The sequence below is a fragment of the Saccopteryx bilineata genome, chromosome 3, assembly GCF_036850765.1.
Source record: "Saccopteryx bilineata isolate mSacBil1 chromosome 3, mSacBil1_pri_phased_curated, whole genome shotgun sequence".
NCBI lineage: Eukaryota > Metazoa > Chordata > Mammalia > Chiroptera > Emballonuridae > Saccopteryx > Saccopteryx bilineata.
The window spans coordinates 206,756,338-206,770,473 of record NC_089492.1 but is presented as its reverse complement, the minus strand read 5'-3'; the positions used below and the strand labels follow the sequence as shown (position 1 = coordinate 206,770,473).

The window sequence follows — 14,136 nt, the reverse complement described above, 5'->3', positions numbered from 1 at the left end:
TTATAGATGAAAAAACTGAAATTAATTAACTTTCCCCAGGTCAAATGGCTAGCGAGGCACTGGAATTTAAATCCAGGCAGACTGACTCCAAACCTTGGGCACTTAAGTATGCTATGTATATTTCCATTACCACATTTACCAAGCTGACGTGTAATATCTTTGTTTACATTTTTGTTTTTCCTTCTAGACTGAGTTCTAGTAGCAGCAGAATGTCAGCACTGATTCAATACTCAGGATGAGAAGATATTCCATTTCACAAATAAAGGAGCTATGCAATGGGGTCAGAGTGGAGACACGGTGGATAAGACACCCATAGTTTGTTAAGCATAGTACCTAAAAATCTGCTAAGGGACAAATGGAGGAAGGCAAAAAGAAAAGAAATGGAGTCCCATAGGGAAGTACTCAGAAAGGTGTTAGCTTTGATTCTATGCCCTTAATACATGCTTTAAATGTTCGGTGAATGTTTAAATGAATGGCTTATTAGGGCACTTACAGCATCTTCCCAAACCTTAAGAGAAACATATTAAATTAAAAATAAAAGCCTCATCAGTAGGGGCACAATGGAGGCCCAGGTTCAAAACCCCAAGGTTGCAGGCTTGAGCATGGGCTCATCAGGCTCAAGCACAGGCTTGCTGGCTTGAGCATAGGATCACTAACATGATCCCAAGGTCTCTGGCTTGAGCAAGGGGTCACTGGGTTAGCTGGATCCCCTAGTCAAGGCACATATGAGAAGCCATCAACGAACAACTAATGTGATTAATTATAAGTTGATGCTTCTCATCTCTCTCCCTGTCAGTCTCTCTCTCTCTCTCTAAACACACACACACACACACACACACACACACACACACACACACACACGTATGTACTTTTCAATTATAAATATTAACTGGCCCTTACTATAACTAAGTAATAGTTTCTACTGATTCAAAATTCTAATCTTTAATACTTAGAAAAACAGTTAATCTCTAAATATTCTCATATGTATACTACAGATGTTACAAGAATAATTATGACATATTATCTGTAGTCTGGTAAGCTAAAACACTGGCATAATCACTAGAATGCATAATATTCCATACACTTTTCCTCAAATGTCAAGAGCCATTCATGTCAATGCTAACGAGACTTCGTCATTTATGTTGCAAGAATAGTTTTTTTTAAGACTTGACATACTTAAGGGAAAAAAATAATGAGTAAATAAAAACAAAAGTAGTTTTATTAACATAAATAGCAAAATCTAGACATTTGAGCCTATACATCAGTATACTATATGATAGCTATAAAAACAGCAAAAAACCAATTTCCTGCTGTCTTGACAGATGTTTTACTAAACTTCAGTCTCAGTGTTGTGTTGTAAGTTATTTGTATTTTTACTAAAAGTGTTTAAAAAGACATGATCAACTGACCTAGAAAAACAACAAATTACTCCCAGTAGTCCACAGTTCAAACAGAAAGAGTTAAAGCATGATTTCCATTTAAACATAAGCAGAATAAAAGCCTGTAGGGGATGAAAACATTACATAGACTCAGAAAAAAGAAAAACGTATGAAAGGACAGCACTCTAAGATCAGAAAGCAAACATACACCTAGTTTACTAAAATTCTGTAAATCACTTTCCCGCTCTGTGGAGTAAGGTCTCATAATCATACAATTTTTTTTTTAGAATTTTCAAAAATATTTCTTGTGACAAATAAAATTTTAATTCTTTTTGATAATAATTAACACAATGCACTACATTTTTACCTAGATTGAAAATACCACCATTTTTGACTTCCAGCATAATTTTCCTTAAATTTTATTTTTCAATCACAATTTACTTTCAATACTATTTTATATTAGTTTCAGGTGTATAGCATAGTGGCTAGACAATTATCTATTTTACAATGTATTCCCCCTGATATTTCGAATACTCATCTGGCACCATACATAATTATTAAAACATTATTGACTACATTTCTTATGCTTTCTTTACATTCCCATGTATCTACCAAACTTCTTAGTTCCTTTACCTTTTTCATCCAGTCTCATAAGTCCCCCCTCCAATCATCAGTCTGTTTTCTGTATCTACCAGTCTGTTTCTGTTTTGTTTGTTCATTTATATTGTTCTTTAGATTCCACATATGAAAGAAATCATATGGCAATTCTCTTTCTCTGACTTACTTCACTTAGCATACTACAGGATTTCATTATTTTTTATGGCTAATATTTCATTGTATGTATGTACCACAGCTTTTTTATCCACTTGTCTATTGATGGGTGCTTGGGTTGTTTTCATAGCTTGGCTATTGTAAATCGCACTGCCATGAACATGAAGCTGCATATATTCTTTTAAATTAGTGTTTTAGGTTTCTTAAAATATATACCTAGAAGTGGAACTGCTGGTCATAAGGCAGTTCCACTTTTAGTTTTTTGAGAACCACCCTTGCCAACACTTACTGTTTGTTGATTTATTGATGGTAGCAACTCTAACAGGTGTAAGGTAATATCTTATTGTGGCTTTAATTTGCAGTTCTCTGATGCATAATCATATACTTTTTGATCTTTATCTCACTATACATAATCACATGATATTTAATCAATGCAAAATGTTGCATTCTGAGTCAAACTAGTGTCTTCTCTCCATTTACATTTTTATTGAATTCAGTTCTAATAAGAGTAGATCAACATTTTTAAAAAAATGATGTCTAAAACATCTGAAACATTGTCCCTAGACAGGTTTGCAAAATTACACCACAGTGATTATCATAGGATTGGCGCACTTAGACTGACCTCTATTAGCACTATCCTTCTTGTATTCAGGGGATATTTTAAAATTCTTCATAAAGGAAGAGACCTTATCAGTAGGGAACCTGTATCTTTCAGATTCTTTTTCAACAGTGATGAAAAAATGTCACCAATTCATCCATCTACATATTCTTTTTACCAACAGGATAATAAACATTTTAGCTTGGTGTTTAAAATCTCCCATAATCAGAAACTACGTGATTGCCAGAGGAAGTGGGTAAAGGAATGGACAAAATGGATAAAGGGAGTTAAAAGACACAAACTTACAGTTACAAGATAAATCCTGGGTATGTAATATACAGCATGGTGACTACAGTTAATAATACTGTATTGTATGTTTGAAAGTTGCTTGAAGTTCTTAGCACAAGAAAAAAAATTTCTAACTATTGGTGGTGAATGTTGACCATCATTTCACAATGTATACATATATCAAATTATTAGTTGTACATCTAAGAATAATATAATGCTATATGATATCTCAATAAAAGTATTTTTAAATGAATAAAAGAGAAGTTTAGATGGAAAGATAACAGTGTTACTTAGTCACAACCATTACTTTTTTTAACATCACCCAAACAATTCATGTTATATTTTGATGCTATATTAGTGGGAGACTGAAAAGAAAGAAGAAAAACAAACTTTACATGTATAAGCATTTTATGCACATGGGGGACAAATTAGTTAGGGAGAAAGTTTATTTTAATGATAATATCAAGTAAAAACTTGGTGATTATACATAATACATGTATGTATAGGCATAGATATATGTCCTACATTATTTTTATTTATTATTATATTATTAGTCTAGTCTTTTTTCCTAAAAAACAACAACACTGTAATAAGGCATACACATGATTCCATGGATGCATAACTGAAATCACTAAGAGTGGCAGCTGCTGAAACTATACCCAAAAGTTAGGCTGCAGAATACATTGTGATATGTGTTTTGAAACTATGGTAGTATAATTAAAATGTAAAATGTAACCCTGGTATGAAAGAAAATGGCTTGGGTTCTTTTTATTTTTTAACAAATCAAATTTATATTCCTTACTTTTTTTTTTTTTTTTTTTTTTTTTTTTTTTTTTTTACAGAGACAGAGAGAGAGTCAGAGAGAGGGATAGACAGGGACAGACAGACAGGAACGGAGAGATGAGAAGCATCAATCACTAGTTTTTTGTTGCGTGTTGTGACACCTTAGTTGTTCAATGATTGCTTTCTCATATGTGCCTTGACCACGGGCCTTCAGCAGATTAAGTAACCCCTTGCTCTCGAGCCAGCAACCTTGGGTCCGAGCTGGTGAGCTTTTGCTTAAACCAGATGGGCCCGCACTCAAGCTGGCGACCTTGGGGGTCTCAAACTGGGTCCTTCCGCATCCCAGTCCAACGCTCTATCCACTGCGCCACCACCTGGTCAGGTTCTTTTTATTATTTATATATGTGTTTCATTTTTATTATGTGAATAAAATATGAAAAAACAAAAACATTACATGTTCTTATAAATGTTTCAAAATTCTATGTTTTATAAAGTGAGAAATTACAAAATGAGACACATTTGGGGCATATATAATCTTCCCTATTCAGAAACTGCTTTGTTGCCAAAAGCAGGAGGTCATCAAATGGTACTCTGAGTTAGTAAACGGAACCAGACTCCTGTAACCTAGAAGGCTCATCATTATAGGCCTGTGTAACAAATAAATGGTCAGTAAGAATTAATTAATACTTCTCATGCATGCTATGGAATTGCTGGTACCACCAGCCCATAGTCCAGCCTCTGGCCCACACTGATCCATCAAGGAGGCATCTACAGAGAAATGGTGCAGAACTGAGCAGCTCCCTCAGAGCTTCCAGGTCATTTTCCTACTGAGAAAGCCCTAACCACTACTGTTCATTGTGGAATCTCAGTTCTCATCTGACAAAGAAAGTGCTCCATTTACCATTTAAGGAAGTAATTCATCTCTTAATTGTCTCCGCAGTTTAAAAAAACTGCCATCAATTGTGTATGTATTATCACAGATCATTGAAATCGTACCTACCTAACTTATTCCTTTGAAAAGAAAAATCAGGAAAAAAAACCCCAAACTACCCCTTACAGACTGAATATCTGTGTCCTTCCACCTACCCAAATTCATATATTGAGCCCTAACTCCCTAGCATGGCTATATTTGGAGATGGGGCTTCCAAACAAGTAATTAAGGTTAAAAGAGGTAATAAAAGTGGGGCCCTGTCCTGAGGTGATAAGGTTAGCATCCTTATCATAAACACCAAAGCACTCTCCCACCCCACTCCCAGGCACTAAGAAAAGGCCATTTGATCTCACAATGAGAAGGGGCTCTGTGCAACCCAAAGGACCCAAGGTAAGACCTCTTACCAGACACCAACCTTGTTGGCACTTTGATCTTGCAGAACTGTGAGAAAATAAATTTCTGTTGTTTAAGACACCCAGTCTGTGGTGCTTTGTTGTAGCAGTCTAAGAAGACAATCTCTATTATTACTAAATGTCTCTACTCCCTCATGTTTTCAGAAAATGTACTTCGCTGAATTCTACCACATGAAATATATTCCATTGAACTTACAAGGAAATTAGATTCACAAAAAGTGCTCTGTATTATTTGCAATCTTGTGCAGTCAAGCTGCCTTGTAAAAATCATGCTTACCTGTGGAGAGTGATGTGCTCTTGAGAGCTTTCTGCCCAACAGCCACTCAGTATTGCAGAAAAGTAACTAGATCTGGCACTTAAAACGGCTCTAAAACGAAGGGAAGGGGAAACACAGGTAAACATTTATATACTATGCAAAGCACAATTTTTAATGAAACTTCATCTCTACCTTTTAAAATATGATACTCTATTTGTATTCAATGATAAAAATCATTATAATAAAATTATACTTATACCTAAGTATTTTGATTGCTTGATTATAACCATTCTGTGCTCACTTCAGCAGCACATACACTAAAATTATATAATATTAATCCCTATGTCGTCCTTATCTTTTAAATTTTTTCCTTGAAAGTGCTTTAATTTAATTTATTTGTGACAGAGAAGAGACAGAGAGAGGGACAGATAGGGACAGACAGACAAGAAGGGAGAGATGAGAAGCATCAGTTCTTCATTGTGGCTCTTTGTTGCAGCTCCTTAGTTGTTCATTGATTGCTTTTTCACATGTGCCTTGACGGGGTGAGGGTGGGGGGCTACAGCAGAGCAAATGACTCCTTGCTCAAGCCAGTAACCCTGGGCTCACGTCAGTGACCTGGGGCTTCAAGCCAGTGACCTTTGGGCTTCAAGCCAGTGACCATGGAGTCATGTCTACGATCCCATGCTCAAGCCAGTGACCCCGCGCTCAAGCTTGTGAGCCTGTACTCAACCCAGATGAGCTGCACTCAAGCCGGCGACTTCAGGGCTTCGAACCTGGGTCCTCTGTATGCCAGTCTGATGCTCTATCCACTGGGACACTGCCTGGTCAGGCAAAAGTGCTTTAATTTTAATAAAAATTGAAACTATTTCCATTGAAGGGTAATAAATCATCTGCAAATGGAGAAATAAAGCCCAAAAGAAGTTAATTTCTTGAAGAAATATCAATAAGAGACTAGAACTTTGAAGAACCTGGGCTGCAGTTCAGAACCCACCCTAATTATGCTCAAGAATAGCTATATCTTAGGTTTGAGAAAATGAGAGTAAAGACATTTTCTTTTGAATTTTCATTCTATCTTCTCAGATAGAATAGTAATTTATTCATTCTTTAATTCAATAAATACCTATTGACTTCTGTGCAAGGCACTATTTTAGATGCTGGAAATACAGCAGTAAATGAGATACTATAAAGAGTAATGCCACATTCTAATGGAGGGTGGACTGGGATAGTGAGGGGAGAGGGAGAAGAAGAGAAAGTACTTTTGGCAATGGCCTACTAGGTTGTCTCAGACCAACTCTCCTGCTGGAAACAGCTAGGAAAAACAAGCCATATATATGTTATATATATAATATATATATATATATATTATATATATATATATATCTAACAATAACAACGACAAAGAAATAAAGCATGATTTGAAGGCACCAGAAAGCTACTGTGGTGGCAGCTCTTGAGACAAATTATGAAAGAGAAGACAAAAAACTTATCCAAGTATTTGAAGTTACTTTTTCCATTGAGGCAACTGCCAAATATGAAAGCAAGAGCAATGGTCGAGAGGCTAAAAGCTGAGCATAGATAGCTTCTAGCAGCTACAGAACCTTACAGGCACACAAACTAGAAGTCACTGTCCATCAAAGAGGGGAGGCTTTGGTGGATAGCCCAGGGTTACAGATGGACTCTACAGGGCTACATACCAGGAAGAAGAATAAATGGGAAATAGATAAGCCTCATCTAAGGACTGAAGTCCAGCTTTGAATCAGAGGAATTCCGGACTGGATTAAAGTAGTCTGCACCTAGCCTAACTGCTGGCCAGAAGCAAAAGGAAACCCTATCTTTGTTAAATAACTTTACCCAGAGTGTGCAATTTTTAAAATAAATTTTCAATAAAATGTCCAGCAATCATCCAAAAATAATCAGGAATAATAATCAACAAGTAGAAAATGAAGAAATTTATTTACACTGGTATAGAAAAGATCAAATTCTTAGAACAAATAAACAAAAAAGTGTAACATCTCCACATTAAAAACCATGAAACAATTTTGAGATAAATTTTTAAAAACCTGCCCTGGCCGGATAGCTTGGTTGGGTTGAGCACGGTCCTGATACACAAAGGCTGCCAGTTTGATCCCCAGTCGGGGTACACACAGGAACAGATTGATGTTTCTGTCAGTCTTTTCCTCTCCCTTCCTCTCTCTCTAAAATCAATTAAAATTTAAAAAATAATTGTAAGGACCTAAGAGAGCGAGAGAAACTAAATTCATGGATTTGAAGACCCAAAACTGTTAACATGTGCACTCTGCCTAAATTAATTACTAGATTCCACACAATCTTAATCAAGATTATTCAGTAGCAATTGGTAACATCATTTAAAAATATATATGGCAGGGTAGCAATAGCCAGAGGGAAAGGGGGGCGGGGTGAAGGGGCAAAGCAATAGTAATCAAGATAATGTAATACTGATGTAAGGATAGACATATAGATTCCTGAAACAGAACTGAGAGTCCAAAAATAAACCCACATCTATGGCCAATTGCTCTTCCACAAAGGTGTTAAGACCATTAAATAGAGAAAAGACAATCTTATCAACAAACTGGATTGTTGAAGGGAAAGAAAACAAACCTAAACGGTTAACCTCACACCATATACAATAATCAACTCAAAATGGATCAAAACCTAAATATGAAAGTTAAGACTATAAAATCTCTAGGAAATAAAAAAAAAAAGCAGGTGAAAATCTTTGCAACTTGGGATAACCAATAGTTTCTTAGGACATAAAAGCATAAACCAGCTTTTTAAAAAATAGAATAATTTAAACCTCAGTCCTTTTAAAGTAACTTTTAAGAAACAGAAAAGCAACTTGTTGGAAGAAAAACATTTGCAAAATACTTATCTTCCAAACTGCATCCACAATATATAAAGAACCACTATAACTCAATATAAGAAGATAACAACCCAACTAAAAAAAAATGAGCCAAACTGAGAAAGTTTTACTTCAAAACCAAAGTTTATGGCTAATTATAAAGAAAAACTTCAAGCAAGTTGTGAGCATTAGATAAGAACAGGGAAAAGTTGTTTTATGATTTAAGAGGGAAAATGTCAGTTTCTCAACAGTTTACTTACATTAAAGTTTGTACCAAATTACTTTTTGTGTGTGTGTGACAGAGACAGAGAGACAGATCGGGACAGACAAACAGGAAAGGAGAGAGTTCTTTGTTGCTGCTCTTTAGTTGTTCATTGATTGCTTTCTCATATGTGCCTTGAAGGGGGTGGGGGGTGGGGAGGGGGCAGCGGACTACAGCAGAGCAAGTGACCTCTTGCTCAAGCCAGCTTTGGGCTTTAAGCTGGCAACCTTTGGGCTCAAGCCAGCAACCATGGGGTCATGTCTATGATCCCATGATCCCATGCTCAAGCCAGCGACCTTGCACTCAAGCTGGTGAGCCCATGCTCAAGCCGGATGAGTCTGTGCTCAAGCCAGCAACCTCAGAGTTTCAAACCTGGGTTCTCTCTGCATCCCAGTCCTATGCTCTATTCACTGCGCCACAGCCTGGTCAGGCCCAACGCACTCTTTAAGAGTGTTTTAAAAAACTGAGCAAAAGATATGAACAGAAACATCACAAGATATGCAAATGGCCAATAAGCACATGAGATGATACTAGTGATCAGAGGAATTAAAATTTAAACTACAATGTGATATCACTACACACCTACTAGAGAGCCAAAAATGAAAAAGACTGACAATGTCAAGTGGTGGTGAGGACATGGGAGAACTGGACCTCTTCATAGCATGCAAGGGAGATATAAGGGAAATATAAAATCACAGCATAAGGGAGATATAAATTCAACCTCACTCAAATCAATCAATCAATAAAGTAGAAAAAAAGAAATATGGTGAGAATGAAAAATGGCACAACCTCTTTAGAGAAATGTTCCCCAATTTCATAAAGAGTTAACATCCACTTACCATATGACCCAGCAATTTCACTCCTAGTTATTTACCAAAAGAAATAAAAATATATATTCCCACAAAGACTTGTACACAAAGAAATGTTCATACCAGCTTTATTAATGATACCTAAATACTGGAAATAAACATTATGTTCATCAACAAGAGAATGGATAAACAAACTATGCTATATCACATGATGCAATTCCACTCAGCAATAAAAATGGAATGAAATACTGATATATATAATATCCAAGGATGAAGCTCAAAGACATTATGCTAAGCAGAAGTCAAACATAATATGTTAGCATCCATTTATATGAATTCTAGGACAGGTAAAATAACCTATAATTTAGAAAATATAATAATAAAAAAAAAAAAAAACTTCATTAAAAAATAGGCAAAAAACAGGCCTGACCTGTGGTGGCGCAGTGGATAAAGCGTCGACCTGGAACGCTGAGGTCACCGGTTTGAAACCCTGGGCTTGCCCAGTCAAGGCACATATGGGAGTTGAAGCTTCCTGCTCCTCCCTTCCCTCTCTCCCCCCTTCTCTAAAATAAATAAATAAAATCTTTTAAAAAAAAGAAATCACTCAGTTAACCACTGAGCTTACATTAAAAAAAAAATAGGCAAAAAACATAAACAGAAAACTTACCAAATATATACTGATGGCAAATAAACATATTACACTCAGTTTTTGCCTGGGGGGCTGGGGAGAAGGAGGAACTGATGGCACATGGGCACAAGGAACTTTTTAGGTAATGAAATTTTCTATACCTTGATTGTGATGGGATTCCACAGGTTTATATATTAGTAAAAGCTCATCATACTGGACTTTTAATGTGTGCATTTGATTATATGTGAATTCTAGCTCAATAAATTAAACTGTAAAAAAAGATAAAAATAAATAAAACCTACTTAATAAAGAAAATGCCAAGATGACTTTCCTGGTTAATTTGAATAAACATTTAAGGGAGATATAAAATCAACTTCACTCAAATCAATCAATCAATAAAGTAGAAAAATGAAATACTTTCCAACTAATTTTATAAAGTCAATACAGGATGGGGCAAACATAGATTTACAGTTGTGAGTACATAGAACATAGTTTATTATTGTACTATTTTTGCCCTACCTTGTATATCCTTTGAAATCTAAACCTGACCTATTACAAGGACATTATTTAAAAAGGAGAAATCGTAGGCCTGTTTCTCTCATGAATATACATGCAAAAACTTAAATAAAATATTAGCAAACTGAATCCAGCAATAAATACAATGAATAAAACATCACAGCCAAGTCAAAATTATTACAGGAATGCAGGATTGCTTTTATATTTGAAAATCAAGCAATTTATGCATTAACAAAATAAAGGAGAAAATCATGTAATCACCAAAATACACTAAAGCACCTGACAAAATTCAACATCTATTTATGACTTTAAAAATGTAAGCAATTCCAGCCTGACCTGCAGTGGATCAAGCATAGACCTGGAATGTTGAGGTTGCAGGTTCAAAAAACCCTGGGCTTGCCCAGTCAAGGCACATATGGGAGTTGATGCTTCTTGTTCCTTCCCCTTTCTCTCTCTCTCTCTCTCTCTTCTCTAAAATGAATAAATAAATTTAAAAAAATTAAAAAAAATGTAAGCAATTCCAATAAAAATCTTAGAAAGCTGTATTGTAGATATTTACAAAGTAATTCTAAAAATTATATGGGAAGGCAAAAAACCTAAAATAGCCAACAGACTAATAAAAAAGAAGAACAAAGTTGGAGGATTCATACTACTCAATTCCAAAAGTTATTATACAGTTACAGTACTCAGTATAGTTACAGTATTGGTGAAACAAGAGACACAGTTATCAATGGAATAAAAGAGAAAGGCCAGAAATGGACCTATAAAGATACAGTCAACTGAGTTTTGACAAAAGCACAGTGGCAATTCAATAGAGGATAGTCTTTTCAACAAATGGTGCTAGAACAGTTGGACATCCACATGCAATAAACAAACAAATAAACCTAGATACAGACCTCACACAAATTACTAACTCAAAATGGGTCATAGATCTAAATCTAAAATATAAAACCATAAAAATCATGGGCTTTTGGGTTTGGTGATGAGTTTAGATATATCAAAAGTACAATGCATAAAAGAAAAAAATTGATAAAAGGAACCATACTAAAATTAAAAACGTTTGCTCTGTAAAAGTCATTGGTAAGAGAATGAAAAGGAAAAGTACCAACTTGAAGAAAGTATTTGCAAATTATATATCAGAATAAGGACTTCTGTCCCAAATATACAAAGAATTCTTAAAACTCAACAATAAGACAACACCACTCAACTTTTTTATTTTTTTACAGAGACAGAGAGAGAGTCAGAGAGAGGGATAGATAGGGACAGACAGACAGGAACAGAGAAAGATGAGAAGCATCAATCATTAGTTTTTTGTGGCAACACCTTAGTTGTTCATTGATTGCTTTCTCATATGTGCCTTGACCAGGGGGCTACAGCAGACAAGTAACCCCTTGTTCTAGCCAGTGACCTTGGGTTCAAGCTGGTGAGCTTTGCTCAAACCAGATGAGCCTGTGCTCAAGCTGGCGACCTCGGGGTCTCGAACCTGGGTCCTCTGCATTCCAGTCCAACACTCTACCCACTGTGCCACTGCCTGGTCAGGCAACAAACACCCAATTTTTAAAGGAGCAAAAGATTTGAACAAAAACTCCCAATAATCTACAAATGGCAAACAAGCACCTGAAAAGACCTTCAACATCATTTGTCATTAGGGAAATAAAATGTCAAACAATAATGAAATACCAGTAGACATCTCTTAGAATAACTAAAATCCAAAACCTGACAAAATCAATTGCTGATAATGCCCAAAGGAACTCTCATTCATTGCTAATAGAAATGTAAGTGATACAGCCACTTTCAAAGACAGCTTGGCAGTTTCTTACAAAGCTAAATGTAGGCTTACCATATGATAGTCACACTCACAGATACTTACTCAACAGACCTGAAAACTTAAGTCCACATCAAATCTTGCACAAAAAAATGTTTATAACAGCTTTATTTATAATCACCAAAACTAAGGCAAACATAATGGTCTTCAATAGGTGAACAGATAAACAGACCATGATACATTCATTACAATGAAATACTACTTAGTGATAAAAAAAGGAGGGATTAGTTGTCAAGCCACACAAACATGGATGAATCATAAATGCAAATTGCTAAGTGAAAGAATCCAGTCTGACAAGGCTACATACTGTGTGATTTTATTTATATGACATTCTGGAAAAGGTACAACTATAAAGAGAGTGAGAGGCTTGGAAGGGGGAAAAGGTGAATAGGTCAATCACAAGAAATTTTTAGTTGATACTATTCTTTATGATGTTGGTAGAGGTAGGACAATATGCATTTATAACAACCCATAAAGCTTTATAGCACAAATGAACCGTGTGTATATAAATTAAAACAAAAACAGTGTATACAAATTAAACATCGGGATCTCAGATGAAATGCAGACAGTGACAAAAAAATCTAACTCTATGGCAAATGCATGAAATAACCTCACTGAAGGAAAAGCGAGAGAAGGGTGATGGTCTAAATAACTTTGGAAATGAGTAGAGACTGTAAGAATAAAAGCAAAGAACTCTATGCAAGCCACTGTGTTCTATTTCCCATGAAGGTACAGATGAACAATTCTGAAACTGCCATATATGTATACTGGAACTGAACTTAAGAACTACATGTTAGATAATGAAAGCCAGGTTTCTCACTACTATAGTGGGAGAATATACTCTTCAAGGAGGAAACTAGGATGGTTCATGTGGTAATAGATTAGTGTTGGGGACGTCAGTATGAATTCATGTTTAGCTTAATATAAAAATGGATTCATATAGAAATATTTGTAGATATGTGCATATATGCAGGCTAACATACATAGCTCTGTCAGCTAAGAGGGCAAAAAGAAATAGCAACGAGCATGCCAGTGTCCAGATATTAGTTTCTAATACCACAAGAATAAAAGGAACAGGTTTAATCAGAGAAATGGTTGACTCTAGGACAAATGAGCCTAGATTATCTTTTAGAGTTAGAAAGTAAGAAAATACCACACACACAGCCAAAAAAGTCTTAAGGAGACATAACCACTAAATGTATTATGGTACCCAGAATGGGATCTTGTAACAGAAAAAGAACATTAGGCAAAAGCTTAGGGATTCTAGATAAACAATAGACTTTAGTAAATAACAATGTCTCAGTATTGGTTCATTAATTGTAACAAATGCAGTATAATATATTAAGATGTGTGTGTGTGTGTGTGTGTGTATGTGTGTGTGTGTGTGTGTGTGAAAAATAGAGGAACTGAGTGTAGGGGTGTATGGGAATTCTCTTCTGAATTTTTCGGTACATTTACAACTGTTCTAAAAAATTATGTATTAATATATTAAGAAAAAAATTAGGGATTCTGCTTCCATCCATGACAGACAAGTATAGAACATGCCTAACCTCCATTAAAAAGTAGAAAAATGGGGAGAGAAGATGGCAGCGGAGTAGGCAGATGCACAGACACCCAGCTCTCAACACCAAACTGGAATACAAATCAATTTAGAAAAAATCAGCATGAAAAACCAACACTGAACTGCAAGAACAGCTCTCAAAAACCAAGGAGCAAAGAGGAAGCCACAATAATCCTGGTAAGGAGTGCCTGAATCTCCTCTGCTTACAGGAAGGGAAGGAGGGGGGTGAGGCTGAGAGCCCAGAGAGGATTTCACA

The 14,136-nt window shown here is 35.7% G+C and overlaps 1 protein-coding gene across 1 annotated transcript in view; it reads right to left on the bottom strand.

Moving 5' to 3' along the window:
* The window catches only part of BTBD8 (BTB domain containing 8), a 126,393-nt gene that overhangs the window by 44,004 nt on the left and 68,253 nt on the right, over positions 1–14,136 (bottom strand). The window contains 1 exon segment of the mRNA XM_066266523.1: positions 5,441–5,530. Within this exon segment, the coding sequence (XP_066122620.1) occupies positions 5,441–5,530 (90 nt within the window).